A 23,057-nucleotide genomic window follows, 5' to 3' on the forward strand; every position below is an offset into this window, starting at 1 on the left:
ATGACCACAATATCATATATGGCCGTCTCAGAATCGGCTCTTCTAACGGTCTTCATCTGTGATCTACATTTTCGCACTTCATTGAAGAAACAATTAGCGACGTTTCCTTCAAAAATTTAAAATAAATTTCCTCTGACCCTTGTTAGAATTTATAAATAAATCTTTGATTAGGAAAGCCAGGCTGGCGAAAATAAGGTCTCTAAGGACAATTTTTTGATTCCGAAACCAAAAATTCTTGGTACTTATCAAAAACAACATTCATCTTTGAAGGAGACATTTTTGAAGGAATTCGAAGATATGAATTAAATTTTAAAATGGCGCGGTAATGCACAAATTTTCAGCAACCTATCAGGGAGCTGATTACAGCTCATTAATGCACAAATATTCTATAACCAATCAGAGAGCTGATTACATCACGCCTAGAACTAAAATTATTTAAATAATTATACATAATAAAATCATTTTAAAAAAGAAATGCAAAATTAAATTGTATTTTAATATTTAACAGCCATAAATAATGTTTAAAACATTAGATTAAATTTATAGATATTAAAACCAATTACTTTTAAAGTAAGGTGACGTCACTGATTACATCATCCACAGCATAAAATTTCATAAAATATAATAAAGAATAAAATTTTTATTTCAAATAAAAATGCAAAATTAAATTGATTTTTAATATTTAGAAGCCATAAATAATATTTAATACACGGAATTTATGCATAATAACACGCATTATTTTTTAAATAAAATGTCAACAAAGTATCGGTTACCATAAATAACTTATCCAGAAATGGGTTTACCATAAGTCGTATTACTCGCCAAAAGAAAAATTGCCAAAAACTCGCCAAAATCCGTGCAACCGTCTACCAAAGTAGCACCGGTTTCACAACTAACTTGACTTATCCGGGAGTAATTCGCAGTAGTCAAGATTTGAGCATTAAATTGATTTCGGGTAACTCCCCATGGCATCAACTTCTCAGAGAATCAATCACGCGGCCAGTTATGGCTATTTCTGAACCCAAGCACGATGTACTGCATTATATTGAAACTACCGGACCTCCAATTGCCGCTAAGACGCTTACCTCCAGACAATCTTAAAACCGCCAAAAAGGAATTTCAATACATGATGGAACAGGAAATTTGCCGTCCTTAAAAAAGTTCATGGGCCAGTCCGCTCCGTCTAGTGTTCGGAAACGAAATGATAAGTGGCGATTATTGCCGGTTAAATGCAGCTACAATTCCTGATCGTTACCCAGTCCCGCACATTCAAGACTGTATGCAAGTTTTAGAGGGAAATGCTATTTTTACAACCCTTGATCTTGAGCGGGCGTATCACCAAGTGCCGTTAACCCAGCTGATATTCCAAAAACTGTGGTTATTACGCCTTTTGCACTATTTGAATTTCCGGTCATGACTTTCGGCTTATGGAATGCTGCTCAAACGTTCCAACGCTTCATGAATGAAGTGTTAAACGGCCTAGACTTTTGTGTACCTTATTTTGATGACGTCTTAATCGACTCCTCTTCAAAGCAAGAACACCTATCACATTTGAGAACAGTTTCTTGAACTTTTTCAAAGGTACGGTGTCAGTCTTAATCCTTCCAAATGCGGTTTTGGCCAACCAAGCGTATTCTTACTTGGTCATGAAATTTCCGCTGATGGCGTTCGACACCTTACAGACAGAGTCACCGCTATCCGCGATATGCCCGAACCATCTACAGTGAAGGACTTAAGATTTCTTGCTATGCTCAGCCTTTATCGACGTTTCATACCTCATGCAGCAACCATACAAGCACCTCTAAATTCTTTTTTGGTTGGAAGCAAGAAAAGCGATAAACGTGTTATATAACCTGGACCACAGAATCTCGCGAAGCGTTCCAAAAATGCAAAAATGATTTAATTTCGGCAACAAATTTGCAGTATCGTTCCGCATCTAAACCGTTATACCCTACGTTTATAAGGTATTCCTCCCACTTTCCAAGCGTGTCTTTGTGGTGTGGTGGTTCTGCACGCTAGGACGGTACTCCAGAGGTCCGCGGTTCGATTCCCGGCGAAAGCATTGCATAATTTTCATCTCTTCTGCTTCCAAAAAATAACTTAATGTCTCTACACGTTGGCGCATCAACAACAGGTATAGGAGCAGTTTTACAACAGAAAGATCAAGAATTATGGAGACCACTTTCATATTTTCTAAAAAACTCTCACCAGCGCAAACAAGATACAGCACTTACGATCGCGAATTATTAGGAATTTATGAAGCTGTCAAATAATTTCGACATATGCTAGAGAGACGCGTTTTAATGATCTTCACAGATCACAAACCCTTAATCTATGATTTTCAACAGCGTTCGGATAAAACTTCTCCTCGTCAAATGAGACTCCTAGATTTCATAGGGCAATTTTCAACAGATAGAAGAGAAACACGCTAATGTGACAATCAAAATCGTAAAAACAACCTTGTATTTAGCGTAAGTATATAGAAACACTCAATCGATTTCGAGGGCAGCTAAAGGTCCGTCCACTTCAGGAGAAAGAAATACATAGAAAGAAGAAAAATAAAGGGGAAGAAGACTCAGAAACACGTGGTCCTTATCAGCATTGCACGTGGTTATAACCGGATTTTTAAACAGAGTTACAATGGCCGCCTACTTTTACTGAGCCAGGCTATCTGATCAAACATGTAACACAAAGGAGAAGAAAAATTAGCGAAGTTAAAATTAGGGAGCGAGGGGCAACTGCTCCTTCAAGCTCAAAATCTGAACTTCGAATAATGGAAAGCAAGGTAGGTAACGCCATCTATCGGCAAAAATAACTGAATTAAGATAGTAGAATTTTAAAGGCATTAGGAAAGACTGGATTGGACTTCAAATCATTAACTAAACCTGCTAAATCTTTGTGAATATGAAAAGCCTCAAGGAAATCCAATTCACCTATGGAAGAAGCCTTTTGGATAATTTTTGCAGACCCAAAGTCAAAATTATGGTTAAATGTCCAACTATGATACGCAATTGAAGACTTGTTAATTTCGCCTTTTCTGACATAAGATTCGTGTTCCTTGATACGAAACTTCAACGCTCTTTTTGTTTGGCCAATATATCTTAAACCACACTGACACGATATACTATAAATTCCCCAAGAATTCAAGACAGAAACGCAATCTTTTAGAATCGAAGGGTGAATTTTATTAGTAGGGGAGAAACCGACTTGAAAATTGAATTTCTGGAGAATCCCTGCAATTTTATAGCGAACAGAAGGATAAAATGGAAGCACGAAAAGCTCATTAATATTATTTCTAACAGTGGAATGTCTTCTTTGATGGGAATCTGAAAATTTTTTAACGGCTTTATCAATAATCACGGGAGAAAATCCACGGTCAATCGCAACTGCTCTCAAATAATTCAGTTCATTGGTAAGCAAAGATTCAGAGGAACAAACTTTAAGCGCGCGGAATACATAATAGTAAAAAGAAGCCATTTTTTGCTTAACAGGGTGGCTTGACTTGGCATGTGGTGGTAAAGAAACTGCAAAGGGTTTACGGTACACAGTAGTGCTAAAATCAGTTTCCTTGCGGATTATAAGAATATCAAGGAAGGGAAGGGAATTGTTGGATTCAATTTCAAGAGTGAATTGGATGGCTGGATCAATTGAATTCATAATAGATAGAATCTCGGATAAATCCTCTTTATAACCGTCAAAATGTGCGAAAGTGTCTTCAACATACCGAATCCAAAGACGAAAAGATAGTTTATCAAATAATTTCCTCTCAAAATAGTGCATATAAATGTTAGCAAGTACCGGACTGAGAGGATTACCCATAGCCAATTCTTTAACTTGACGAAAATATGCTAATTGGTTTTCAGTATTGGATGTTTCTGTCCTTTTGGAATGTTTTTGTCATATGTTGATAAAAATTGCCTTCATTATTTATTGGTGTTTTTTCATATTATAAGTAATTCCTTTTTTGGACTTTCGGAATTATATTTCTTTTGTTCACTTGTTTCTTGCTTGTACCCTTTTCACAATATGTCCACTGACAGGAACCGATTTTGTAAGTTACGCCTTAAGCGTACGAAATTCTTGAATCATCTACAGTTTCTACTTAAATGCAAACATCAAAATATCATTCCCAAATTTATACATGTGGAAATGTAGCCTTAAAGCTTCCGTTCACATTTCAAAAATTTTGCATAAATTCAAATTGGCACTTCTTCGTCATATTATAAGGGACACGCGCAAACGTTTATCTAAAATTGAATTTGAATTATATTACCTCCATTTAAAAATTGCAAATTCAACTGAAAATTTTTTCTCATTTGAACATACATCTTTAGAAATAAGCACATTTTTATACCGTTTGTCAACGGTATAAAAATGTGCTTATTTCTAAATTCCTTAAACTCACACACCAGTCGGATAGTCTCACCTATCTAGCTGATCTTCTCACTGTAAACGTTAACCCCATCCTTAATATCTCCAATAGGAATCTTTCGGAGGATCAGTTAAAAGTATTAAAATATAATTTCAACTTTTCAAAGACATCTAAACCTTCAATTCCTCAAATCATCGCCCCTATAGAGAAAGCCTTTTAATTCTCCAAAATTTCGGAAACGCAGAAGGATACAATCCGCCACCTAATTACTCATAACGTTAATTTTAACAACAAATCTTTGGGTTCGAATATTAGCAAAAAGGAAAATGAGATCTTACGTGAAATTCATTCTGATACTAATATCATTATCTCTAAAGCTGATAAGGGCGGACAGATCGTTGTTATGGACAAACACACATATATTACTGGAGTCTCTAAACTGATAAATGAAGGCCCATACTGCTCGATCCCTAAAGATCCTTCAACTTCGGACCTCACGAAAGTAAAAAGTGCCATTAAATCTTCCCACATTCTGCCAACTCAGTTGAAGAAATCACTTATTCCACCTATTACTAATTGCGCTAGACTTTATGCTCTTCCAAAAGTCCACAAAACCGGTATTCCTTTTCGACCAATTGTTTCCAACATAGGTACTGCTTCATATCCTTTGACCAAATATTTAGTTTTCAATTTTTCTCCTCTACTTGCTAACAATATTCACACTGTAAAAAATTCTGTTGAAGTCATTGATAAACTTAAAAATATTTCTCCACTTCGTTCCATTATGGTTTCATTTGATGTCAAATCACTGTTTACTAATGTTCCGGTCCAAGGAGCACTAAATTTCTTGAAACTAGGCTTCGGGAATTTCACTTCACACATACTGAAATTAATGAGTTGGTTTCGCTTACTAAAGTTTCTCTAAGTCAAACCCACTTTGTTTTCCAAAATGCATATTTTCGTCAAGTTGAAGGATTGGCTATGGGTAATCCTCTCAGTCCGGTACTTGCTGACATTTATATGCACTATTTTGAGATGAAATTATTTGATAAATTATCTTTTCGTCCTTGGATTCGGTATGTTGACGACACTTTCGCACTTTTTGATGGTTATAAAGAGGATTTATCCGAGATTCTATCTATTATGAATTCAATTGATCCAGCCATCCAATTCACTCTTGAAATTGAATCCAACAATTCCCTTCCCTTCCTTGATATTCTTATAATCCGCAAGGAAACTGATTTTAGCACTACTGTGTACCGTAAACCCTTTGCAGTTTCTTTACCACCACATGCCAAGTCAAGCCACCCTGTTAAGTAAAAAATGGCTTCTTTTTACTATTATGTATTCCGCGCGCTTAAAGTTTGTTCCTCTGAATCTTCGATTACCAATGAACTGAATTATTTGAGAGCAGTTGCGATTGACCGTGGATTTTCTCCCGTGATTATTGATAAAGCCGTTAAAAAATTTTCAGATTCCCATCAAAGAAGACATTCCACTGTTAGAAATAATATTAATGAGCTTGTCGTGCTTCCATTTTATCCTTCTGTTCGCTATAAAATTGCACGGATTCTCCAGAAATTCAATTTTCAAGTCGGTTTCTCCACTACTAATAAAATTCACCCTTCGATTCTAAAAGATTGCGTTTCTGTCTTGAATTCTTGGGGAATTTATAGTATATCGTGTCAGTGTGGTTTAAGATATATTGGCCAAACAAAAAGAGCGTTGAAGTTTCGTATCAAGGAACATGAATCTTATGTCAGAAAAGGCGAAATTAGCAAATCTTCAATTGCGTATCATAGTTGTACATTTAACCATAATTTTGACTTTGGGTCTGCAAAAATTATCCAAAAGGCTTCTTCCATAGGTGAATTGGATTTTCTTGAGGCTTTTCATATGCACAAAGATTTAGCAGGTTTAGTTAATGATTTGAAGTCCAATCCAGTCTTTCCTAATGCCTTTAAAATTCTACTATCTTAATTCAGTTATTTTTGCCGATAGATGGCGTTACCTCCTCGCGTTTGGTACTACCAGAGGGTATAAAAATCCGTTCTGTGGTTGCTTTCCATTATTCGAAGTTCAGATTTTGAGCGTGAAGGAGCAGTTGCTCCTCGCTCCCTAATTTTAACTTCGCTAATTTTTCTTCTCCTTTGTGTTACATGTTTGATCAGATAGCCTGGCTCAGTAAAAGTAGGCGGCCAGTGTAACTCTGATTAAAAATCCGGTTATAACCACGTGGAGTGCTGATAAGGACCACGTGTTTCTGAGTCTTCTTCCCCTTTATTTTTATTCCTTCTATGTATTTCTTTCTTTTGAAGAGGAGGGACCTTTAGCTGCCCTCGAAATCGATTGAGTGTTTCTATATACTTACGCTAAATACAAGGTTGTTTTTACGATTTTGAGATATCCGTTATATTGAAAGTTCGCAGAATATTGTTGCAGACACCTTGTCTCGTACTGAAGAACTAGCCGTTCCTTCGCCAATAAACTTTGTTGCCCTTGCAGATGAACAACACCGGGATTCAGAACTACAAACCCTCTTGAAAAGCAAATCTTCCACCAATCTCAATTTGCAGCCTATGCAGCTGTCACTTTGAAAATCACTTTATTGTGATGTTCAGGATTCAAGATTTCGACCTTATGTTCCCTCTGGGTTTCGCCATGCCATATTTAGTCACTTACATCGTCTGTCACATTCTGGCGTCAAGGCTTCGAAGAAACTGATACAGCAACATTTCGTATGGCTTAGCATGCAAAAGGACATAGCCAACTGGACACGTTCGTACTTGGAGTGCCAAATATCTAAAATTGTGAGACACACCACCAGCCAACTTAAAAATTTTAATTTGCCCTCATCTCGCTTCAATCACGTGCACCTCAACTTGGTCGGGCATTTATATTTGTTAATAATAATATAATACATGAATAAATTAATTACTATGTATACATTTTTTTTACCTTCGATGAAGCAAATTTATCATTTACTTCATCGAAGTCGATCCTTTCAAATTTTTCTCTTTCCACACTTAAAAATGCTAGATGACTTAGGGGATATTGTCCCATCGTTAATTGTAAATATGTGAAAATTTATTTTAATTTGCTGAACAACATTTGATAATGGAATAGTAAGTAGTATTTGAAGTGCGATTCTTAGGTTTGAAAAAACATATTCTCTATAGATCTGTAGAGGAGTTTTAGGTTCCGTTTTTTTTTCTACTGCGGAGTAACGTCATGCAGTCGCACTCACTGCTTAAAACAATTAGGGGATATTGTGGGTTCGGTATGAAATAACCATATAATCGATAACCTTTTTGAACAAAAGGAAGTAGAAGGGATTATAAAGGAAAATTATAACGTTTACAAAGTTGGGAATATGCAAATATAGTTTTTGACGTCGAAAACTATTAAGATACTAACTATAAAACTATAAGATTTTAGATAAGGAGCGACCTACAGTATTCCTTTTGTAATAGGAGATTAAAAATAATTGACATGCGTTGAATGCTTCGTAGCAGTGAATATACGATGTCTCAGCAAGATGACTTAGTTGAATCGGTAGCCAGGAAGGCCATCAGTCGTTTACAGGAGAGTCAAACGCAATCCATTGTACCGGAAGCGTTATGATTTTCCCAAAATGTCATTTCCAGATGATGGAACCGAATTTTGGAAACTGGATATGTTTGAGAAATTCGGGACAAGGTCGTGTTATCGTTTTAAAAATAAAAAGCGGGAGATATACGTGCATTCGTTTTAAAAAATAAAAATATATCTCTACTTTGGAGAAATAAAGTGGTCAGAAAGAACGTTTTGGTTAATGTACTGCAAACATTTTATTACACATTTTATCAGACAAATCAAGAAAATAAATAATTAATTATATTACAATAGTTATTAATTTTAAATATATTTTTCCAGAAATCGATCAAAATAAAAACTGAAATTTTCCGGAAAATCTTGTTTGGAAACCATTTGGCGCCCCTCTACTAGCGGCGCCGGGGCATCATGCACCCCCTTGCCCCCCCCTCGCTACGCCACTGAAATATAGTGGGTGATAGACCTAAGTCAAATACGAAAGCTGTTGCACAGTCAACATATAATTTGGAGAATGTTAAAACGGAAATCATTTACACTCCTTCCATTTTCAGTGAGTACTAGCTTTGAATTAGCAAAACTATCCTCTCCCTGAACTTCCGCCAGTGGCTTTTGCAGCAATTTGCATTGCAGCGGGAATTCACAGCTCATATGCTATTTACAGATGAGGCGACGTTTACCCGCGAGGATGTATTAAATGAGCGCAAGCCATATGTGTGAGCAGCTAAAAATCCAAACGCAACGCGACCACAACAACGAATCAGTGTAAATGTGAGGGCGGGTATCGGTATCACGACATTTTAATTGATCCATACCTACTGCTGCAGCAACGTATCTTATTTTTCTCGAATTCTCGAACAGGTGCTACCAGTACTGTTGCAAGATGTTCCAATCTCCATTCGTAAACGCATGTGGTTTCAGCCCACTTCAGCACTCATATTCGCAATTACCTGAATGCAACTTTTGAGGCGCGATAGACCAGTACCTCCTACATACAGGAGGTACTGGATAGACTGTCCGTGGTGGACTAGTCCCTTAGCCACCCCGATATCCCGATCTATCGAGCCTCGATTACTTTTTCTGGGAACATCTGGAAAGTCTTGTTTATGCGACTCCAGTTAACTCACCTGAGGATCTTCTTGCTCGAATATCACTAGCTGCTGCATGTGTACGTGAAATACCTGGCATCTTTGCCAGTGTACTCCAGTCGCTTCACCAAAGCTGTCAAGTATGTATCGCTGTTGGTGGACGAAATTTTGAACAGTTCTTGTAAAAATCTTGTTTCGGGAAAAGTGAAACACCCTGTATTTATGAATCAATAAATGACTTGCGACCTGCAGTTCCTATGTGAATATTATTCGTATCTTTGTTCTATACTTTCCCTCCAAGTTTATCATGAATTTGGAATCATCCTGTGTAAAAGATAGGAAAAAGCTTCTCTCATTTTTCGCATCGCGGTGGCTTGTCATTTCAGGGATGTATGTTTCCTCCTTTCCCAAAAATGGTTGGAATGAAAAAAAATCCCAAAATGTTATATCCTCGGCATGTAAATTAGGTTTGCTGCTCAATGCTTGTGTCAATTCTAAAATTTTGCGCCGCCCGATGTAGGTTGCATCAGCTCTAGGGCCATTCCTGATATATACTGTCATCTGCATAGAAGTAAAGAATGGAATAATCGAGGAGAAATATAAAAAGAAATTAATTATTATGTAGTTCCGCTTATTCTGTCTTACAGCATTACTGAAAAACAATACATTACTGTAACATTAATTAAAATTGCACAGATTCTGATTTTTATTTTTGAAAGAAGTTCGTTTTACGAAATTTCATAAAAAACATTTTATAAGTTTTCATGTGTTTGAATAATTGATAAAATTTCAATGTATAATGCAAACAATATTTTATTATTATTACTTTAAATAATCTCTGTTCATTTCATTCGTTTCAATGTGTGATAGAAACATATTACTTACTTTTCAGTACATCTGTGGGCCCGGAGGAGCTTTACTAACTGACTGCCAGTATGGGTTTGACTGAAGTAGAAGCTGCTGGGTGCCGAGAAATTTTAAACTATCTGAACGAGCACAAAGTATTGAGGATTTTCGCTTGGAAGTTTGGCCTTGAGGATCCAGCTAGCATAGTTGCTTGTCTGGAACGGCAGCGACTTCTAAAAGGCTATGGAGACAGCAGTCACATGAGCACCCGACAGAAAGCCATCGACTACATCGTGCGAGACGCTAGTAATCCCTTAGAGATCCTCAGTCGGCAAGATGTCCGCAAAGAGCACATGAAAAAGTACCTTGAATCTCGAATGATGGGAAAGGAAGCTAAAGGCAACAAAGCAGCTCGATTGAAGAATATTATCCTTAGCACATGGTTATCTTCTTACAGAGTTCCAGACGAAGCTCTGGACAATGGTAAAGCTGTTCTTCTCCATTTCCTGTCCACACTGAATGGTGAATCCGGAACCGATCCTTTACCTTTGAGGGAAACCTGCGAATTTTCATCTTTGGATTTTGTTTCCAAGCGCCAGTCTGGTTTTGTTGGCAGATCCGGCTTTTACCACGGAATATCAGAAGTAGCAAAGAAAGGCAACACTTTCAGGAACGATATCCGTTTCTTCCATTTCGATGATTCCGATATGCAAATAAAAGTACGAGGAGCTGGCCAAGTTAGTGAGACTGGATTATATTTTTATGTCATACTAACCATCATCCGTGATCAGTCCCGTAATTTCACTCTCGAAAAAGCTCAGCTTGTCACTAGTATCGACAGTGAAAATTTGTTAATAAATCTATTACATAGTCCACAGTTTTAAAGGTTTGCCAAATCGCACAACATCGTCTTCTCAACGCTACAGAACGTTTCTTTCAATGTTGAAGCCATGCTTAAGTTTTTGCTTTCCATTTCAAGAACCTGATTAAATATGACAGCTATAATAATATCGGTACAAAAGCATTCTGTTCTTCACACTGTCATCTAAAACAAAAAAGGTACTCATCAGCCTCTAGAAGCTGTATCTGCGGTATATTCTAGAGCTGTGTTTTTAATGGATGCGAGGCATCACTTCAATACTGTAGCTCTAAATTAACTTTCAATTATTGTTCATCTAGGAATTTATGACGAAAACAAGACACATCTCTGGGGCTGAAGATTGCTATTGAAAGAAGACACTGACAGAAAGTGTTAATCAGCCATATTATTTAATTAAAAAAGTTTATTTAACACAACTAAAGATAGCTTTTACTAATGAAAGAGTAATTTTAATGTAAGTTGTTGGTGTTAGTATAAGTCAGTTTGAATCTTAACCCGTTGTCTAATAATCTGTTACGTTCAGTTCTCAAAGAGGTATGTAGTTTAGATTACGAAACCCTTTTTCCCCCATTTCAGCAGAATTTATTAAGAAACTTTGCTACAGTAAGTTAGTCAGTCCCCTTTTTTAACAAAGTTCTCTAATTTGGCGTAATTTTTTTTTTTTTTTACAAATATTGCTATTTAAAATTAGTAAAATTACTTAGTAATTTCTTAACTAAATTATTCTTAATTTTAAAATATCGATTAGTAAACATTATAGGCCTGTAATTAGGAATAAATTTTAGGATAAAAAGCAACTTGATTAGCGGAACTTTCAGAGCCTGATTATTACCTAGGCCTATAAGTCCCGGGCCTTGAGTCCCAGGTTTAAGGGGCCCTGTGACTTTTCATATGCTAGTTTTTGTCTTGAGAACAAATAAACTTAACATTGAGGGCCTCTGTAAGATGGGAGCCTAAGCCCAAATTATGATTAGGTAATTATGTTTGCTTCCTTCATCTTATTTTTTTTTTTTAATCAAATATAAAAGGACGCTGTTTTTCATGGTATGCGAGTAGTTTCTTTCTCTGAAAATTTCTTTTAAGGATGAATAATTTTCTTTGAAAATTTTCTCTTATATTTCATAATTTTTTTATGGTTTGGTTTCGTGTAATTTATTAAACACTGAAAAACTACTTCCTAGCACTGTAAACTTTTGCACTTTCTTGTTAACTCGCATAAATTAATGTTTAGTAGTCGATGAGACTGATTTTCTATTCAAATGTGCTGAAAAGGGAGTAGTTATTATGCAAAAACTGGAAACCGCTAAAAGTAAATAATACAGTTTTTGCTTTAGCCGGAGCAAATATACTAGCGTAATATTTCAGAAAGATTATGCGATTAAACAGGCCATTTTTCCAGTTAAGAAATAAAAAATGCCAAACTGTTTTCTGCTCCTGAAGAAGAGGGGGGGCTACTTTTGATCATCCTTGAAATGGATAGTTTTATTCAAAATCTACACCAAATGAAGGGTGCTTTTTTGCACAGCTATAAGTATACAAGTCTTCACGTGACATTAATTTACGATAAAGTAATAATACATTTCTATGTCTTATGGTTTTGCCATTTTAAGAAACTTGTTCAAAATGGTAAGATTTTTATGCTATAGCTTTCATTGCTGAAGGACTAACTGCTAGCAGGCTTATCGCAACTGCTTGGTTTAAAATTATCTCAAAAAGTAACACATTAAATGTCAATCCTGTTTTACTTTCCCTCCTCTAAGCCCAGTTGATTATCAATAAATTTGTTGCATTTCAAGAGCTTTAGTTTTTGAAAGCAAGTGTAACATTCAAGTCGTTTTTCTTATAAACCTATTCAGTTGCTTTTGTTAGTCTGAAAGGCAGAAAATTAGATACTTACGTATTATCCCGACAACTGCGCACGTTGGCTACCATCGAACCGTGAAATTTACCGGAAATCTCGCCAAATTAGCGCCAGTCATTCCTGTAGAATTCGGTGTATCGTGTATTTAATTATGGCAAAGCACACTAGGGCTATCTGCCTAAGGGGAGGGATGCCTTCGTGGAGGACTTTCTAAGGGAAACTGGTTCGTATACACGTTACACATGGGGAAAACCACGAAAACACCCATGCAGCCAGCCCTTTCGTGGGATTCGGACCGAACTACCAGTGTTCAGCGACTTTACCGCTCGCCCGCTGGTGGGCTATTTGATTACAGAGACAAGGTATTTGAAAACTATCTGTCTAGTGGAGGAATGGTATCGTGGAAAAATTTTTAACGGCAGATTAGCTTGTATTTATTTTACTCATGCAAAAAAAAAAAAAAAAAAAAAAAAAAAAAAAAATAGAAAGAAAGAACCCACAGGTACAGCTGGCTCGAATGCTGTGAGCTATCACCAAACTCTTAAGTTCTGTGTGAAACTTCATGTTATGACTTCGAGCCCCGCTGAGCTGTTTTCTGATTTTCAGGAATGGATTTAGAAGCTGTTCGATAGGGATAGTAATTCTCTAGTGATACACCACTAGCTCTCGAAGGCCGAAAACCTACGAAGTTTTGTGGAACCAAATTTTTCAACCACCAAGGAAACGGAACCTGTGACGAACTAGTAGGGTTCCTTGGCTTTAACTATCGTCCGTTGGTGTGCCATATTTGCATATATATATATGTACAAATAGCGATTTCCCTGGAAATAATTCTTCACACTCATTTTTGAATTATTACTGAGGTATTGAATCATGTTGACTGTGGCTTATTTAAATGTCAGTATGGCACGATTTTAGAAAATTTTAAATAATTCTCAATTGCAATAATAAGAAAAATTCTGCAACTATGTAAAAAAATTTTACAAAAGTGTAGACTGCTCTTATGTATTTCATAATTTACTCAAAATAAGCACAAAGGTTATCATGCTATTCAAATTTATTTTCGGAGTCACTGCATTTTTCTACGAAGTTAATATAGATTTGAAATTTTAATGATTATTATTTGAATATTTATTACAGCTTTAAATGTGGTTATATTTATCATTAAAATTTAAAAGATTGCAATTCATATTCACTACATCGCTTTTTATTTAAAAATAATAATAATAAGCTACTAGCAAATTTAGCGATCAAGCAAGGTAAGCTATATTTCATTTAGCAACTCGTTAACCAAGATTTTAAGTTTCAATCTTTTACTCTGCGTATGCTGCTTGCAGGAACAAAAACTCATACATCACAACGTCATTTGCCACAACACAGTAGCAAGCAAAATTAATGTAAAACCATTACCGGCATCGAAACTAGAAAGAAACTGTCAATATTCCGTGTTTTAAATCTTTGGCTACATTCCGCCATGATGAATGCGGAAAATGTTTCAGAAAAACACTACGCTGTGTAATTTTAGAACTAAAATGTCTCGAAGCTAACAATCCCTCATCCTAAACAGGTTAGGTTATGTGAATATGTCAAAAACACAAAAACTATCTGCCTAAGGGAGGAATACCTTCTTAGAGAGCTTTATAAGGGAAATAAGCTCGCATTCACGTTACACTTGGAGAAAACTACAAAAAATGAAACATTCAGCCAGCTCGTTTGCGTGAATTCGCATCAGTATCGAACTACCAGTATTCAGCAATCAGTCATTGGTTAATTGGCTGATTTTCAGCAATCAGCCAATTAACAATTCAGCCAATGGAGACAGGCCTTCATCCTAAAAAGAGCGGGGAGTGTAAAGAATTAATTTTAATAAAGTAGTAAAGATTTGGTTGTGTAGGGTGGTATCAAACTTTATATTAAACATTCTGTAATACATTTATTGTGCTGATAAAATTTAATTGCTTGGAAAATTTATACGTAGCTGTTGAACTTTGAACAAAGTTGGATTGAATTGTGTCCCGACCTCCTTCGTTAAACTCGTTGTTAAGCTTCGCGTAATTAATTATTCTGTACCCAGATTCGTGATATATGCTATCAGAAACATTAAATTCTTAAACTAGGTGAATTATAAATGGCATGAATTAGATATATAAAAATTATTTTAATTTGAGATCTTATACAGAGATGGGCATTATTAAGTAACTATACTGCTTTTAACTAGCTCAATTTCTTAATTAATATATGTATACTGTTTTGACGTGAAACATAATTAAAAATCTTACACTACGTTGTAGAATCATTAAGTTATTTTAAAGCAGGGAACATGAAAAATATGCTGTGCTGTCTCCGGGACTCGAACACCACGATGGCATGCAGAAAGGAGGAAGAAAATACCTTACATACTCCTCCTTTTAAAGGGCGACTGGGTATTAGGAGACCCAGTTGTGACGAATTATCGTCCACCATCTTTTAGTTCGAACGTCATTTATAGAGTCATTAGGTTATTTTGAAGCAGAAGAAGTGAAAAATGTGTAGTACCCTTGCCGGCACTCGAACCCTGAACCTCTCGAATACGCGTCGAATATGTTTCCAATAACACCACTAAGGTATGCGGAAAGAAGGGAGAAAATACCTTATGCGTTGAAAATCAGCACCTGTAAGAACTGATAATTTGTCATACCACGTGGATAATAAATGAAAAGTCTTGAGCTCCATGAAACGGAAATTTTTGATATTTCTTGTGGATAACAATTGTTGTGATAATGTAACATAATTTAGTCGGTCTCCAAAAATGGAAGGGCTAAGTTATAGATACGTCTAATGTCAAATTTTAAAACGTTTTTTAAATATTTTATGACATTTTTTTTTTTAAATCCCGTAAATGAACAACAGAGCTTAATATCGATTGCTCCTGCGAAAAATGAGAAAGTGAGAAAGTTAAATTTCTCATTAAATAATTAAAGTACTATATGCCAATAACAGTCTGTTTTATCATTTATTATCCTACAATATGGAGAGAATTTGTTTCAAACCATTTCCATTTTTTGATGACTGATATATTATACGTATAACAACTGCAAAATTTTGTATAATTTAAGATAATATAGATGCTATGCATGATAGCACTCCCACCTTGTTCAAAGGTCACTGTATATTCCAATCCTGGTTCCAATATTCTGAATGTACGAGTTTGTTTTGCTACATTTACGTTCTTTGCATCCAGTAACTTGAAGTAGTCACTAACTCACTATGAGTAATGCAACTGAAAATTTAAGATACTTTAAATTAAGTATGTTTTCTACTTAATCATCTTATTACTAAAATGTTACTCTTTTGAATATTTGAAAAAACATATAAGTCTCTTATTAGAAATAACTGCTTGTGTGCATAAGTTTTTGTCATATTTCAGCATATGTTTCTGTAAGGAGAACGTAAGCAGACGCGTTAATGGTTATGTTCCAAGAAATGTTATAATAATGTGCTTAATATTATGTATTTTTGCGCATTGCTTATGGGCTATTTTATGCTGCTGTAAAAAAAAGTGCATAATACTCAGTGTATCTCGAAGTTTCTGTACATAGTTGTTACGATGCTATCTTGTATTATGTGAGAAGAAATTTTTTGTCTCTACCGTAATAAAAAAGCATTACTTTTCTTAAGTTGTGGTTCGTTAATACATGCACATTTCGCAGACTGGCGTAGTACCACATATCTGTAATATTCGTATATATTATTTTTATTTATGTATGTAAATTCTTGCAAACAGAAAATAACTGTTAGGGACTACAAAGGTTAGAGAGGAAGACAATATATTCGTAGAATATGTCTAAGTATGTAATTCTGCTACTGAAATTGCAGTCGCTCTTCACCATAACGAATTTCAAGAGACCATAAGTTTTGTTTTATTTATCGAATTTTTCTTAAAATTTTGCTATATTGAATCTGATGGGGGGAATGGGTCATATCAGAAAACAGTCTAAAAACTAATTGATGAATCACACAGAAAGAATAATTAGCATTGCCATGTCGACCCAAAAGTGTTAAAAGTAAGTTTAACATTTTTCTTTAAGAAAAAAAAAAAAAAAAAAAAAAGAGAGACAGAGAGAGAAGAGAGTATTAAAAATTAATTACAATTATTATTACGTACAATCACTAGATTTCTTTTCCGTTGTTTTATAGTTTCACCATAGGTTAATAATCTGGCGCAAAAATCTCTCGGCATAAAATTCACAGTTTTCCCTCATCCCTCCAATTATACTACATTTCCATCAGAAATACGTATTTACAACTATGAATAAATATCAATCAGCTTTGGACATATGCTATCTCAAAAATGAATCAAATAACTCGAATAGAATCAAGGAACATATTCAGTCTATTTGTTTCAATGGATCAATGGTTCTTTAGCTCCATGCATGACACAGTAAGATCTCCCCAAGTGTATTTATTATATTATCTGGTTTTCCAACATTAAATGCTACATCTACCTCTCGTTTAGAATATAGGGGAGGTTGAAGATAAAAGAAGCTTAACGGAAAGATGTTTTTTGTTATTCTAATAACCCTAAACAGGATGGATAAAAGGATTCGTAATTTTTCAGTTAAAAGCTGCTGAAATTTCGGAAAAAGTTGGGAAAGCACTAAATACTTTCAGTCCAAGATATTTACAAAGTTCGTTGTATCCCATTTTTGTACATGTGGAAGTTTGCTGTAGCCGAATAACATAACGTCATGTCTGTAGAAAAGTAATTGGACGCGATCAAAGAGTTTGTTCGTTATGTCCAACGAATTTCTTCATCATATTTATAAGCCGGGTTTCCTCTGAAGGGGCTTGAATGTATTGTTACGAATTGTACCTATGTGAAACTGTACAACATTTTGTGTACTGTAACACGAAATGTTTGAAAGATAAGATACTTTGGAGGAAAAATAAGAATACAGGGGCAAGTCGATTTAGATTTGAGTAAATGGCTAGTTGGCGAGGTATCACCAAGCTGGCTATGGTTCTGATGACTAATTTTTGTCGCCAAATCGAGAAATCAGCAAGCTTGGTAAACTTTTTGGTCCGTTCCAAGTCGCCAAGCGTGGTAAACTTTTTGGTCCGATCTCTGCATTTCTGTAATGTGTATTGTAACTGAATAACTGTAATTGATCTTATACGTAACTGTAACCGTATCCGGCCCTCATATACCTTCTAGTAATTTTGAGAAGGTATTAGATATTTCTCAGTGGCAGGGGGGGAAACTGTATATGACCTGGGAGAATATTAATTTCTCAGTTGTTGTTTAATTCAGCCGAGGTCGGAGTATTGAGAGATATCCGTAGGAGCTTCGTCATTTTGCATGTTCTTTGTATTAACGTTCTTATTACTTTGAAAAGTAACCATTGATTATGATGTATGATAATGAGAATAGCTGTACTAGTATTTTTGTGGAAAATTCAAGTACCTTAAGTGTTTCTTTTGGTAAAATAAATTTATCATCGCTTCTGTTTGCATTCAATCCTATTACGAACTCGTACGCGCGCAACAACTTTCGGTTTAGGTGTGGCTTTAATTTCGGTGACAAAAGCGACGGACAAGCACCTAAGACAGCTTGTTTCAGCCTTTGCTGCATTCAAAGAAGAGATAAAAGCTGTTGAAGAGATGAAAATGGGTTAAGAGGATATGAAAGTTGGCCAAGAAAGATTGAAGTGACCGCCAAGTCTGTCAAAGACGAAATGAAAGTGGATTAAGTTTAGCTAAGGAAATGCAAACTGTTCAAGTAAAGATCAAAGGGGCTGTCAAATAAGTTCAAGAAAAGATTGAAGCCGGTCATAAAGAAATTAAAAGAGAAATTACTTCCATAACACTTCCATGAAAATTACTTCCATGGAACACAGAATAGACTCGGTTAAAAATAAAGTTGGAGAAACTTAAGCCAGAGGCTAAATTTCGAAACTCTGTTCGGCGTGTTGCAGTTGTTGAGAAGTGTTAAAAGACTTATAACAGGCTCCAATTAAAATCTCGTCAACAAAAGAAAACCAAAGGAAACCCTGCGAATGGCGGATGTGAAAGATATAAAAAGCGCTTTAATGTATGCTCTGACATTCGGCGCAGCCTAGCAAGCAACTCGCAGAAACCGATACTCAAAGCAACTCAAACAGCAACTCAAATCCTCGAGCTAGTCGATTAACTGACTACTCGTCTAGCAGATGTAACTAAGGAAGTTCAAAGTTCCGCCTTGAAGCGGAATAGGAGTGATAGCAAACCGACCCTAAATTGCTGAAATCGCAGCGGTTAAGGTCATGGGCGAAGGAACTCCAGAACACACCAAAGCACGGAAAATAAGACCTCTTCCTAACAAGGACGCAAAAAACAAATTAGTGGCCATCTTGCGGAGCGCAGATAATGGGATCATTTCCAGATAATGGGAAGCGTCAATTTAAAAACTTTAGATTTCTGCAATGAGTGGCGGCAGTAATGGACATTTCATCATGTGGCATATCGATGGAGTTCCTTGAAATATGACCTTCGATACTGGAGCCAATGTTACCACTTTCCGAAAAGATTTAGCTCAACCATTGGAATGTAAACTCATTTGAACGCCGCCCCGTGTTACCCTCCAGACTGAGTATGCTGATAAAATCGAAGCTGTTAAAAGTTAACATCACGTTTGGAAGTTCCATCATATGGCATGTGCAGCAGATATTGTTGATTCTTGCAGACTCAGACTAGACTTTCTAAAGAAATATAATTTTTCCTTGGACTTTAAAAATAACGAACTGCATTATGTCCCTGAAGGTATAACCCTGTATGGAATCACAGATGAAGGAGTTAAATTCGTCCTCCAAATCATAGCTCCAGACGATACCATAACACCAATTTTTTTAGAATTTTTGCTACCTGGATCCGTAGATGAAAACAGAATTTTTCGGATTCGGCATAATGGAATATCCTAAGAACTGTAGCAGCCCGAAAAGAGTACTAGTAGCCTCGGCACTCGTCGACCTATCGAGGACTGTCATCCTAGTGAGAGTTTCTGACGTACGAGTAAGTGCTAAAGCGTAGAGCTTACAGCATGTACTGCAATGATCTGCATTAAACCAACCCTCCCAGTATCCCGTCAGAGTCTATGGCTTTGGAGACCCTAACATCAGAGTTATAGCAGAATGCAAAATTAAGCCATGAAGAGAGAAGTGCTGCCGAACGTTTTATTCAAGAATTTCAAGATGTTTTCTCCCACTCGTCTTCTGATGTGGGTCCAACCAGTTTGACACAGCATAGAATTGACACAGAGAATCATACACCAATCAAGCAACATCCAAGACGCCTACCGATTGCTAAACAGAAGAGGTAAGAAAAATTCTAAAAACCATGCAAGAAAGCGAGGTGGTCGAGTTTTCAGCAAGTCCTTGGCATCTCTCATTGTCCTGTTGAAAACGATAGGCTGTTCAACTAGATTTTGCTTTGACTAACGGCGGTCGAACGAGATGAAGAAGAAAGGCATTTACCCTCCCTATAGAATAAATTACATTCTGGCCACTATATGGAAGAAAGTGGTTTTCGACACTTGATATTGGCGGGTAAAAATACACCCTGATGGCGGGAGTAAAAATGGCATTTATTATGGGAAAAGGACTTTGTCAGTTCAACGTGATACCGTTTGCATTATGGAATTCCCCGATCGTAATAAGGCTTCCTATCGAACGCCTTATTAAGACCGTGCTGAGAGGTCTTTCCTAAGAAGCCTGTCTGATATACCTGGATGATATCATTATCGTCAGGAAAACTTTTGAATAGCTTTTGGAAAATATCAGGAAGGCGCTTCAGAAATTGAAGGAATCCAGTGTAAAGTTAAGATGTGTCAATTGTAAATTGTTCAGACAGGAAGTGACTTACTTCGAAAATATCATCTCTGCCGAAGGTATGTGCACGGATCCAGAAAAATTGTCGACAGTTAAAGATTTGAGACATCCCGAAAATATCCTCATCTAAGAAGTTTCCTGAGAATTTGTACTTACTACAGGCGATTTGTAAAGGACTTTTCTTCGATCGCGAGACACATCTACAAGCTGACAGAGAGCAAGCAAAAGTTCTCGTGGGCCAAAGAATGTGAGGATAGATTTAACAAACTGAAGAAAGCTTTAACATCTACGATAATCCTGACGTATCCTCAGCTCGACATTTATTCGGGACACGGATGCGAGCATTAAGAGTGTCGGCGCTGTTTTTTTTTTTTTTCCTTCCCAAGAAAGAAACGGTCATGAACGTGTCCTGGCATATTGAAGCAAGTGTTGATCTAAACCTGAGATGAATTGCTGTGTCACCAGGCAAGAGTTGCTCACCGTAGTTAAAGTCGTAGAACATTTCTATCATTATCTGTACCGCAGAAAATATCGTTGATCTAGCTGTTAAAAATAAAGAATCCCGAAACCCAAGCAACCAGAAGGATACAGAGACTCCAGGAATATGACATTAAGTATCCATCATAGGAAAAGATTGTCGCACGAAAACGGTGAAGTCCTATATAGAATACTAAGAAAGCTGTCGATATTATTCCAGGGTCGGAACGAAATACGACCTGCTTAATCCAGTCGTACGTCAAGTTAGGAATCCAACATCGGCTGACCAAGACCCATGGAGTGATGAGGAAGTCAGGAAAGACCAGTTAGAAGGAAACGATATTAAACCTATAATTGACTTAATGGAATCTTCAAATAGAAAACCTACCTGGCAGGCTATTTCGATCTATAGTCTTACAACAAAACAATATTGGGATGTCTGGAACTCACTCCATATTCGAAACGGCGTTTTGTGCCGGAAATTCGAATCGGACGAAGACCAGGTATTCCGATGGCAGATGATACTTTCAAGATCCCGGATCTCTGTTCTGAAAGAATTACAGAAGAATAATAACTAGTTTAGAACCTTAACAGAAGGTTACTTCGGAATAATGAAGACTTTGCAAAGAGTTCGAGAGCGCTTCTACTGGAGGTAATGCAAGGCTGACGTGCAAAAGTTTTGCGATGTAATCATGCGATGCTTGTGCGGGTCGGAAAAGTCCGAAGAAATGCAGCCAAGGGAAGATGTGAACGTATCTCCTTCGACATCCTACGACCTCTGCCACGAATTACTGATTGCTACGAATACGTCCTCGTTGTCATTGACTATTTAATGAAGTGGCCTGAAGTGTATGTCATTGCTGATCAAAGGGCTGTCACGGTAATGAGGTAATGATACACCACTGGATTTCAAGGTTCGGAGTGCCTCATTAGTTACATTGCGATCAAGGAAAAAGTTTTACCTCGGCTCTAATTAAAGAATTCTGCAGTCTACTTGGCATCGACAAAACTCAAATGATACCGTTACATCCACAGTCATACGGTATGGTAGAGAGGTGTAATCAAACCATCCTTAATAACTTCTCGTTGGTGGTTTCCAGAAACCAACAGGACTGGTAAACGTTTTACTTATCTTTGTTTTTACTAGCTTATCACTGTGCTGTCCACGAGACTACCGGCTATTCCCCATCCCAGATACTCTTCGATTGTGCCCTTCGTCTGCCTTGTGATCCCTTGCTTGGTCTTATTTGGATGCGCCTTCATCGCCTGAGGAGTACATTCAAGTTCTCGAGCCACGGTTTGAAGTGGTGCACAATTGTGCACGAGAACGAGTCAGCTTGGCTATAGAGAAGATGATAATCCGATACAACACGAGAGCTGCAGTACATCGATTCAACAAAGGTGATAATGTGTGATTATGAATTCCAATTCGGCGGAAAGGACTTCTTCTAAATTCCAGTCATCATGGGACAGCCCTTAAAATGCAGGCTGAACGACCTCGTAGCTCGGATCCGTTTTAAGTCATCGAATTCTAAGCCTAAGGCATTACGACAGGCTAGCCTCTTACTAAGACCATAGTGCATAATGTTATCATCCCCATAGTGTACATAATGTAAATAGTGTACTAAGACCACAGTGATATTTGTACATAAATTCGTAAATATACTATATTATTATACCATATATTTTATTTATTTATTAAATATACTATATTATTTAAATTACCAATAATTACCTTATTATTTATTGGTTTAACAGTTGATTTGTTATTTACTGAAATTATTGCTTTCGTATTGCAATGATTTTCCTTAATTGAAAGTATGGGTTCCTGTCCAGGGATTATACTGCGTGGGATGAGCAGTCCTTGGGAAGGAGGCAATGTTACGAATTTATACATAGGTAGATACTTTTGTTGAAATTATATGTGAAATTGTTGTATTTTTCTGTATAATGTAACATGAGATGCTACTGGAAAGATAAGAACATAGGGGCAAGTCTATTTAACATTGAGGAAATGGCTATCTCGCTAATTTGGCGAGATATCGCCAAGCTGGTAACGGTTTGGGCGACTAATTTTATTGCCAAACTGTTAGCCACTAAA

The 23,057-nt window shown here is 36.5% G+C and overlaps 1 protein-coding gene and 1 pseudogene across 3 annotated transcripts in view; both read left to right on the plus strand.

Annotated features, from left to right (window-relative positions):
- LOC146996755 (uncharacterized) overlaps positions 1–16,294 on the plus strand; it is a 43,253-nt gene extending 26,959 nt beyond the window's left edge. For all 3 annotated transcript variants that reach the window (XM_085818346.1, XM_085818348.1, XM_085818347.1), the window contains exon 2: positions 9,944–16,294. In XM_085818346.1, coding sequence (XP_085674472.1) covers positions 9,987–10,781 — 795 coding nt within the window. In that variant the 5' untranslated portion in view covers positions 9,944–9,986 and the 3' untranslated portion in view covers positions 10,782–16,294. The remainder of the gene's footprint in view (positions 1–9,943) is intronic.
- Positions 5,348–8,558, plus strand: LOC146996756 (uncharacterized; annotated as a pseudogene).
- Positions 16,295–23,057: the final 6,763 nt, after the last annotated feature.

The sequence above is a fragment of the Stegodyphus dumicola genome, chromosome 6 (assembly GCF_044657685.1).
Source record: "Stegodyphus dumicola isolate Sdum_Otavi_A_Nest chromosome 6, ASM4465768v1".
Classification (NCBI taxonomy): domain Eukaryota; kingdom Metazoa; phylum Arthropoda; class Arachnida; order Araneae; family Eresidae; genus Stegodyphus; species Stegodyphus dumicola.